Genomic DNA, 10350 nt, shown 5'->3' with positions numbered 1-10350 from the left:
TAAAGGCAGCTATGTTCTTTACATCGCCGTTATCAAGAGGATCGTCATTCAAATACACTAACCACTGACAATGCTAACTAATTGGGAGTAAAGGACCGTGCGGGAAGATCAGCCAACCGCAGGCTACCGGCCAGCAACTACGGCGGAAGGCGGACTCTCGCGGGAGCCACAGAGAGGCCAGCAGCCGGCCACGTGACTTCCGGGCGGCCGGCTCTCTCTACCTCCCCGCGCTGAGCAGCCACGTCGGCGGCGTTTCCCTTTCAGGGGAGGGGCGTAGCGAAGGCCCGTGCGTGGTACGTGTCCCGCCCCTCGCCGCCCAGAGCCCGGATGAAGAGTAACGCCATTACCGCCGGAGCAGCCGAAAGCCCTCCCGGACGGAGACTGGACACTGGACCGGCAGCGCCATGAGACTCCTCCCCCGCTTGCTGCTGCTTCTGTTGCTCGTGTTCCCTGCCACTGTCTTGTTCCGAGGCGGCCCCAAAGGTGAGGCTAAGGAGAGTGTGCGGAGGGGGATGGCCAGGAAGGAGATGCCAGTGACGGCAAGTTTGAAGTTGGAGGCAGTGGCCGCTCCAGGTCCCGGGGTCCGTGTCCACTCCGCTGGCCTCTCTCCGCCCTCTCCCCAAGCCTAGGCTCGTAGCAGCAGGGGACCCCGCGGGCGCTGGAGACCCCGCTGCGGCCTGCCCCTTGCACGCAGAGTGCGGGGCCGTGTCCGGCCGACCTTGCTTCGTGGCTGGCCGAGGGCTGGGCTTGCTTCTCTGGCCCTGGACCCGCGCCTGCAGGAACGGCCAGAACTGAAGGGTCCTCGGCTGCAGGAGGAGGCGAGGGGCCTCTGGCCACGGCTGCGCTCCGAGCGCGCCGCAGCCGGGCTGTTTCTTTTGGCCGCCTCCGGCTCCGCTCCACCCCCAGCCCCTAGTGCTCAGGGCTGACGTGTCTTTAGCTTCCACGCCGCGAGTCCGTCTTCATTCATTTGCTAAAACCCTTGTTTTCTACACATCTAAGCCACCAGAGTGTTTTTTTTTAATGGTCACCTGCCTCGTTCACCCCCTGCTTGACCCGTATGTGTTACTATGATTTCAGAAAAACTACCTTATCGTCACCCCGGTTATCCGCCCCTGCTGCCAAGCGTACTGAAGGATCCCTGTGGGATGTCTCCCTTACTTCTGCCTTCTTCCTCTCCTTTTCTTTTCATGGAGCAGTTTTTTGTTTGTGGAAGCATCGTATTGTGCTGAAAAAATGTAGCCTACTTCGCGTGTTTTTAATACATAGATTTATTCTTTCCAACAATTAACCCAGCAGTTAAGTGTGAAAATAACTTAGCAGAATATAAAAATGTGGCAACTTGACTTCCTGCCCGGGTTTTGTCATGAACTTCGACTTTCTGATTTGCAAAGTGAAATAATTAGTCTGACTAAGCACTAGAATTCCCTTTCATTCTGTAAGTGTAAGCAAGCTGTGTGTCTTAACGGTAGTGACAGGTATCCAGGAGTTGTTTTGCAATGAAAAGTGAAGTGCCTGGCTTCTGTTTAATGGCTAGAAAACCAAGTGGGAGAATGAAACAGAACTGTTAATGAGTTCATCTGCAGATGAAACAAGATTCTTTTACTTTGGGAGTCGTTTGCTGGTTCTCTTTAAGCTTATTTAAAAAAAAACTTGACAAATGTAGATTTCGTTTTAGAACTATTTTCAAGTTGTAAAAACTTTCAAGAAGCATCAATTCATGATCTAAACTGAATTAGTATCTTGTAAACATTGTTTGTGAGTAACGGTCTTTCTTCCACAGAAAATGTTTGCTCAGTTGTTTCCAGCTGAAGGAAGACTGTTAGACTTTATAAGGACAACTTTTTATTAGTTAACATTAAAATAATTGTTTAATATCCATGAAAGACCTTTATATTCCAAAGTGCTCAAATTTACAACTTGACATTTACAAATTGAGACATGGATATTTTTCTTACTGGTTTTTGAAAAGGACTTGTCAGTTATGAATGCACTACTTTTAGTCTTTGTTCAGCAGGCAGTGAAATCTCTTCAGTTCATAATGCATGGTTCAGTGTTCTTTCATATTTTGCAATAAATCTTAGTGGCCAGTGTGAACTCAGACATGGAAAAGACTGAAAATGCATGGTCCTTGATGTAAACTGTTTCTCCTGGGTAAAAACACACTTCCCTTCCCATGTTTTTTCTCCACAGAATTGCCACATCATCATTTTGTCTGAGAGATGTTGGAAGCCACTGGAACTTTGAAATTCTTTTTAGGGTCTTGCCTGAAATAGATAGAATGTGATTTACTTAGAGTACTGTTATCGATAAAACTGTGATTTACGTTTTTTTTTTGCATTATAACTCTACTTTGTAACAGTACGTTTGAGAAAAATAAAATGCCTTAAAACATGTTTGAAGCCACATGCAAAAATAATTGGATTCTTTCTTTGCTATCAACCCTGAAGCTACCCGTATGGTTTTTACTAAACAATGTTTTTCGTGCAAGCCAGTTTTTACCACGGATATGATACAGATATTTGTTCCTTGGACTCACAGACTGTTAAGTTCTAAGAGTTTCAGCTGTAGTCACCTCTAATAACAGTGTTTCCTACACAGAACTTAAGAATGCTTTTTTTTTTTTGAGACGATGTCTTGCTGTGTCGCCCAGGCTGGAGTGCAGTGGTGCAATCTCCGCTCACTGCAACATCTGCCTTCCGGGTTCAAGCGATCTCCTGCCTCACTCTCTGGAGTAGCTGGGACCACAGGTGTATGCCACCACACCTGGCTAATTTTTGTATTTTTAGTAGAGACGGGGTTTCACTATATTGGCCAGGCTGGTCTCGAACTCCTGACCTCAAGTAAGTCACCCGCTTCAGCCTTCTAAAGTGCTGGATTACAGGCGTGAGCCACCGCACCTGGCCAAGAATGCTATTTTCTTTTAAAGGTAGGGGTTGTTTAGTTTGCTTTATATCATTAATGACAGGGATTACATTTAGAAGTTTCTTACCTTTGCAAAACAATTATTTTCCTTAATTTGCTTAACAAAATTGCTTGAAGTTCTTTGTGCTTCAAGGCGTCTTTAGTTTGTGCCGTTCAGTTTTCCATCTGTTGGGCACTTTTTGAAATTAAACCACATTTTCCTTTAAAAATATGCAGGCAGGGAACAGTGGTTCACGCCTACCTACCTAGCTACCCAGGAAGCTGAGGTGGAAGGATCACTTGGGCCCAGGAGTTTGAGGCTGCAGTGAGAGCTATAACTGCACGACTGTATTCCCACCTAGGCATCAGAGCAAGACCCTGTCTCAAAAAAAAAAAAAAAAGACATGCAGTTGTTAAGACTGCTAGTAAAGTAAAATACAAATATTCTTACATGCATTGTAATTGGCATCATTCAGGTGAACTGGGAGATTCTGTTAGTCCAAGGGAAGATTTTTTTTTGCCTATACCTGATAGTAAAAAAAAAAAAAAAAAAATAGTATTCCAGCGTAAAGGTTAACTGTTTTTTCTGTATTTTATCATTAGGCTCATTAGCAGTGGCACAAGATCTTACAGAGGATGAAGAAACGGTAGAAGATTCCATAATTGAGGATGAAGATGATGAAGCCGAGGTAGAAGAAGATGAACCCACAGATTTGGTTAGTGTTATGTGCTATTTAATATATGTAAAATGTATGTAATTGTATTAATCTGTTCTCATGCTGCTAATAAAGACATACCCAAGACTGGGTAATTTATAAAGGAAAGAGGTTTAATTGATCCAGAGTTCAGCATGGCTGGGGAGGCCTCAGGAAACTTACCATCATGGCAGAAGTGGAAGCAAACATGTCCTCCTTCACATGGTGCCAGCAAGGAGAAGTGCAGAGCAAAGGGTGGGGAAAGCCCCTTATAAAAACCCTCAGATCTCGTGAGAACTCACTCTCCTGAGAACAGCATGGAAGTAACCATCCCCCATGATTCATTTACCTCCCACCGGGTTCCTCCCACAATGTGGGGATTATGGGAACTACACTTCAAGATGAGATTTGGCTGGGGACACAGCGAAACCATATCAATAATACATCTAGAATTTATCCTTACTTATTTATTTTTAGAGACAGAGACGTGCTCTGTTGCCCAGGCTGGTGTGCGGTGGCATGAGCATAGCTCACTGCAGCCTCGAACTCCTGGGCTCAAGTGATCCTCTTGCCTCATTCTCCTGAGTAGCTAGGACTACAGTCATGCCCCAACAAGCCCAGCTAATTTTTGTAATTTTTTTTTGTAGAGACAGGGTCTTGCTGTGTTACCGAGGCCAGTCTCAAACTTCTGGGCTCAAGTGATGTTCCTCATGCCTCCAACTCTCAAGGCTCTGGGATTATGGGCATGAGCCACCACACCTGGCCTAGAGCTTATCCTTATACAAAAATTAAAAATCCCAGCTTTTAGAGGTTTGTTAATGTGGTCAAAGTGAATTGAAATTGGGAGAATAGGCACCAGTCATTGAGAATAGAGCGTATTTTCTGGAACAGGGAAGGAGACATGAAATAGTTAACAATTCTGGATCGTGGTGACATGAGTCTAGAAGGGTAACAGCATAGTAGAAATAGCACTGGACCATGGCTTCATAGATTTGGTCTACCTGCTGCTTACTTTTCTGACTTACCTCTGTGGGTCTCAGTTTCTTTTTTACTTGCTTGCTTTTACTCTGTTTTTATTCTTTTTGCTTGCTTGTTTTATTTCTGAATCCTTATGTGCCAGGCACTGTTCTTGGTGCTGGGTGAGCAAACCAGATATTTTCTCTGCTCTTTTAGACTTTGTTTTTGGGGCAGTTATATGTGTTTTAATGGCAGGAGGTGAGAAGCAGACAACAAACAGTATATAAAATATATCCTGTGAAGAATAAGGGAGTTAGAGAAGATCTCTTCAAAGTTGTTCAGCTCTGAAATGTTTACTATGTAATACGACAGTAAGAATATTGGGCTGGAATTGGGAGCTTTGCAGCATGCATCTAGCTAATTTTATTTCCTCTCTGGAATGACTGTAATCCATCCTACACAGTTTTTTTTTCTTTCTATTTTCATGTCATACTTGAACCTGGAACCTCTCATGATTCCAGATTTTGTCGTTTCCTTCAAAATTAAACCACTAGTTCCCTATTTTCTTATTTCAGTGTCAAAATATTTAGACTTATATGTAGATTTCTGCTTCTTTTTTGACTTACCTTCATTTTTATGGAGTATGTCTTCCAACTAAGCAAATCTGTTGCTATTTTATTGGTGTTTTTGAGTTATCATTTTTATGCTTCTGTACCTACTGTTTTATCTAGATAGGATGTCCCTAGTAATTTGTGAACTCTCCTAATTTCCCCTCTTTAGGAACTCCTTACTGATTATCTATGAGTCAAGCGTTTCATACATATGTATACAGATACGCTTAGGGTTGATATTAAGACTCCGCATCTTCAACCCAGCCTGCATTAGGTGAACAGCTTTAACTAGATTAATACATTTCTGCTGCGTTGTTGTTAATGATTATTTGACCAGTTTGGGTAGATAACTGAGAGTGATGGTTGGAAGGGAATCTGTCTAGGAATTTAGGATTAAAGATGGTATTTGGGGCACTGAAATTTGGGCATGTACTGAAATTTAGTGATGGATTATATCGTTGTTACCAATTATTCATATAATTGTGCTCTCTGGCACTGGCCTCCCAAAGTGCTGGGATTACAGACATGAGCCACCGCGCCCGGCCTAGTCACCTTGGGCTTTTCTATCCCATTGATTATTCTTTTACTGTATAAAACCGGGTTGCATTGGACCTTACCATCATTCCTGAAAGGTTTTTTTTGTCCTCCCCATAGAAATGATAGAGGTTTTTGGTTTTATTTTTATTAAAACAAGAGCTGTAGTAGTAATAACACTAGCTAACTTTAAAAAAATTATTTAGCTGGGAGCGGAGGCTCACGCCTGTAATACCAGCACTTTGGGAGGCCAAGGCAGGTGGATCACGAGGTCAGGAGATCGAGACCATCCTGGCTAACACGGTGAAACACCGTCTCTACTAAAAATCAAAAAAAAAAAAATTATCTGGGTGTGGTGGCGGGCACCTGTAGTCCCAGCTTCTTGGGAGGCTGAGGCAGGAGAATGGCGTGAACCTGGGACGCAGAGTTTACAGTGAGCTGAGATCACGCCACTGCACTCCAACCTGGGCGACAAAGCGAGACTCCCGTCTCAAAAACATATATATATATATATTTAAAATAGATGATATATTCAAATGGCTTAGAACTTACAAGGTACAGTATATGATGAAAAGTTTCCCTTGTGTGCCTTCCAGCCATGAGGTCATCTCCCTGTGGGCGACCAATGCCACCAATTTCTATACTCTCCTCTGGAGATTGTTTGCAATAGCTGAAATATTTTGGAGTTTTACCAAGTAGCAGATACTAAGCATTATACATCTGATATGCTGAATAGCTGTAAAGTAAATGAGTTACTTAGTTTTCCACAATCAGTATTCCAAACATTTACCGTGTTTAAATCCGTAAATGAGTTTTCAGTCTTGGCAGCAACATTGCCTTCAGTGTCAGAAAGTGAAGAAGGCCATCAAGCATGAACTCTATCAGATTTTGTATTTTCTACTTCCATATATGTTATTCACCCATTGTTCTGCGTTTTCTCCTTAATAATGAGTTGTCCTTGTTCTCTTCTAAGGCTAACCGTTCCACCTGTGTTCATGTCCCCATCTCTTCCTGCAGAACTTTGTTACATTATTCTTTCATTTTGTAGCATCAAGCATTAATCCTCCTCAGTGATTTGATTCTGTTAAGCCACATGTGTGCTTCTACTGTTCGTCCACATTTGCTGCACCCACTTATCTTTACCAACACCAGTGACTTCTTGAAAGAGAAACTTGGACAGCTTTTCTCTTCTGCTCACTTCACGTTAATTCTCTATCATGATCTGGTCCCATATATCTAGTATAACTAGTATTGCTAAGGTCACCAGCAACCTCATTGCCTAATGCCTTGTTTTCCGTTGTTATCCTGTTGTAGCTCTTTTCCAGCTCTTCCGGGATAGTTTCATTTGAATGCTCCATAAGTACTTCACATTGTAAATGTCCAGATCATTTGCCATGTGTCCTGTCGCCATAAACTCTTTGCTGTTTTGATACGGCTCCAGTGATTCAAGCTGTTGCCTTATTACTTCTTCTGTTTATTTTTATTCCAAAACCCATCAATCAGGTATCAGGGATTTCTCTTAACTCTTTCTGAAATACACCCTTTTCCTCTCTATCCCTGTCATTTATGGTTTCGGCCTTTCTCTCTCTCATCTCTTTTCCTACTTATGGATATCTTTTCTCAGAAGTAGAAACTTATTCTTACTAAATGAATGAAATCATTAAGGATGCTTAAAATATAGCTTACAACATAGTTTCACAGTCGTTGAACAAGTGTTTGAGTGAATTCTCTCTTAAGTGCATGAGCTGGATGTGGAGGATTTTACAATTATGAGACAATCTTTGCTCTTGACAAGTTTTATCTGTTGGGGGAAGGAGTTTTTTATATACGTGAAAAGTTAAATGCCGGTAAACAATGGCATCCTGAAGCGTCTCAATTTATTAAGAGTCTGGATACTTCAAAGATGTGACTGTCTCTAATCCATATTGATACTTGGAGAAATGATGCTGCACTGTGTTTAAAGTTTTAAATAAAATTTGTTCACATTTTTTAAAAACTGTTAAGATACAGTTTATGTATCATAAAATTCATCTGTTTTAAACATACACTTAGTAAATTTACCAAGTTCTGCAACACAAATTCAGTTTTAGGACGTTTCTATCACCCCAGGAAGATCTCTGGTCACACTCTTTTTTTTTTTTTTCTTTCAAAATTATGTGACTGATCCTCACAGGAAAATTTTGTTAATTAGAATGGAAATCTCTGTAGGCTGTTAACAAGGTACTTGACGGCAGGGGTGGGCAAAATGTGGTTGCAAGCCACATCTAGCTATCCCCGTTCGTTGACATGTTGTCTGGGGCTGCTTTCACACAGTAGCCCCAGAGCTGAGTTGAGTCGTTGCAAGAGAGACTTTATGGTCTGCAAGGCCGTATTTGCTATTTGGCCATTTACAGAAAAAGTTTACCAAGCTCTGTTCTAGAACCTTGGAGTTCACAATATGGTCTGAATACCAGCAGCTTTGGCATTTTCTGGGTGCTTGTTAGAAAGAGAATGATAGGCTTTGCCCTAGGCCTGAATTAGATCTGTAACATCCCCAAAGAATTGGTATGCACGTTACTGTTCAAGATGCACTGCTCCAAAAGCTCTATTGTAATTATTGAGGTATGATGAAATTCTTATTACTAATCCAGCAAGCTGTAGAGAAGCAATATTTCATCCTAACATAAAGTAAAGTCTGTCTGTCTTTTTTTTTTTTTGAGTCAGAGTCTCACATTGGGGCAATCTCAGCTCACTATAACCTCTGCCTCCGGGGTTCAAGCGATTCTCCTGCCTCAGCCTCCCAAGTAGCTGGGATTACAGGCACGTGCCACCACACCTGGCTAATTTTTATATTTTTAGTAGAGTCGGGGTTTCACCATGTTGGCCAGGCTAGTCTCGAGCTCCTGACCTCAGGTGGTCTGCCTACCTCGGCCTCTTAAAGTGCCGGGATTATAAACGTGAGCCTCCATGCCCAGCCAAATCTTTATTTTTAAATAATTATCTTTTTTCTCTCCCATAGTAATCTCCTCTTAATTGTTCTTTCTCTTAGGTAGAAGATAAAGAGGAAGAAGATGTGTCTGGTGAACCTGAAGCTTCACCGAGTGCAGATACAACTATACTGTTTGTAAAAGGAGAAGGTAGTACGGAAGTAGTAGTTTTAATTCAGATGTAGGAATTTTAAAATGATGAACTTGTTCATATATATCTGAATACCCATATCTGTAAAGTAATATTGTTGGCATTTAAAGGGAATATGCAGATGATAGAGTGAAAAATAAATAAACTAAGGGGAAAAAATAAAATAAATACTACCTAGTTTAACTAGAAATTGACTGTCCTTTTCAAAGATTTTGTTTTTGAGACAGGGTGTCACTCTGTCACTCAGGCTGGAGTGCAGTGGCCCCCTCTCGACTCACTGTAACCTTCACCTCCCAGGTTTAATCGATTTTCCTGCCTCAGCCTCCTGAGAAAGATCATGTTTTAAAACTTTTTTAAACTGCCACAGCAAAGTAACTTTGTCTTTTTTATATATATATATTTTTTTGAGATGGAGTCTCCCTCTGTTACCCAGGCTGGAGTGCAGTGGTATGGTCTCAGCTCACTGCAACCTCCACCTCCCAGTTTCAAGCGATTCTCCTGCCTCGGCCTCCCTAGTAGCTGGGATTACAGGCACGTGCCACCACGCCTGGCTAATTTTTTGTATTTTTAGTGGAGATGGGGTTTCACCATGTTAGCCAGGCAGTCTCTATCTCCTGACCTTGTGATCCACCCGCTTTGGCCTCCCAAGATGCTGGGATTACAGGCTTGAGCCACCACGCCCAGCCCTTTGTCGTATTTTGAGTGTTAAACATTAATGAAATACTTAATTTTTCCAATATGGTCTAGGTTAGAGCCTAGGTTTTTTTGTTGTTTGTTTTCTGAGATGGAGTCTTGCTCTGTCGCCAGGCTGCAGTGCAGTGGTGTGATCTCGGCTCACTGCAACCTCTGCCTTCCAGGTTCAAGCGATTCTCCTGCCTCAGCCTCCCGACTAGCCGAGACTACAGGCGCGCTCCACCAAGCCCAGCTAATTTGTGTGTTTTCCGTAGAGACGGGGTTTCACCATGTTGGCCAGGATGGTCTTGATCTCCACCTCATGATCGCCCACCTCTGCCTCCCAAAGTACTGGGATTACGGGTGTGAGCCACCACACCCAGCCAGAGCCTGGGTTTTATTAAAAGAAAGTAATTATAGCTGATAATTTATTGAGTTCTATATGGTAGACGCTATTCTCAATACTTGGCGTGTATTACTTAGTTCTAACAAGCCCACTGAGCATAGTCATTGTTGAACTGAGGTTTGGAGAAGTTAAGAAACTGGTCAGGGCTCCCAGTTCATAAATAGATTTGAGAACACAGGATCCAGACCTAGATCTGTTGACCCCACAGCCTGTGCTGTACTCAGAGAAACTCAGCTTTGTAGACTATAGTGTAATTATTGAAGACTTAATATTGAAAGTTATGAGTTTTCTTGGTCTTCTCACGTTTTCGGTTTTATTCCCATGGGCTTTCGAACTTTATGCCTATAGGAAGTATAATTTTATTATGCTTTTTTTCTTCTGTTTTTCTAGCTACATCCTTGGGTCTTAACCTTCAGATTTGCATTTTGATTAATTGCTTAACGTGGATAGGGATTGC

The 10350-nt window shown here is 42.3% G+C and overlaps 1 protein-coding gene across 4 annotated transcripts in view; it reads left to right on the top strand.

Moving 5' to 3' along the window:
• Positions 1-211: 211 nt before the first annotated feature.
• Positions 212-10350, top strand: part of SSR1 (signal sequence receptor subunit 1) — a 42623-nt gene continuing 32484 nt past the window's right edge. For all 4 annotated transcript variants that reach the window (XM_033216141.1, XM_033216140.1, XM_033216143.1 and 1 more), the window contains exons 1-3: positions 212-483; positions 3505-3617; positions 8727-8814. In XM_033216141.1, coding sequence (XP_033072032.1) covers positions 405-483; positions 3505-3617; positions 8727-8814 — 280 coding nt within the window. In that variant the 5' untranslated portion in view covers positions 212-404. The remainder of the gene's footprint in view (positions 484-3504; positions 3618-8726; positions 8815-10350) is intronic.

The sequence above is a fragment of the Trachypithecus francoisi genome, unplaced genomic scaffold, assembly GCF_009764315.1.
Source record: "Trachypithecus francoisi isolate TF-2019V2 unplaced genomic scaffold, Tfra_2.0 Lachesis_group10, whole genome shotgun sequence".
Lineage (NCBI taxonomy): Eukaryota > Metazoa > Chordata > Mammalia > Primates > Cercopithecidae > Trachypithecus > Trachypithecus francoisi.
The sequence above is the reverse complement of the archived record's forward strand: the minus strand, read 5'-3'. Positions and strand labels throughout refer to the sequence as shown.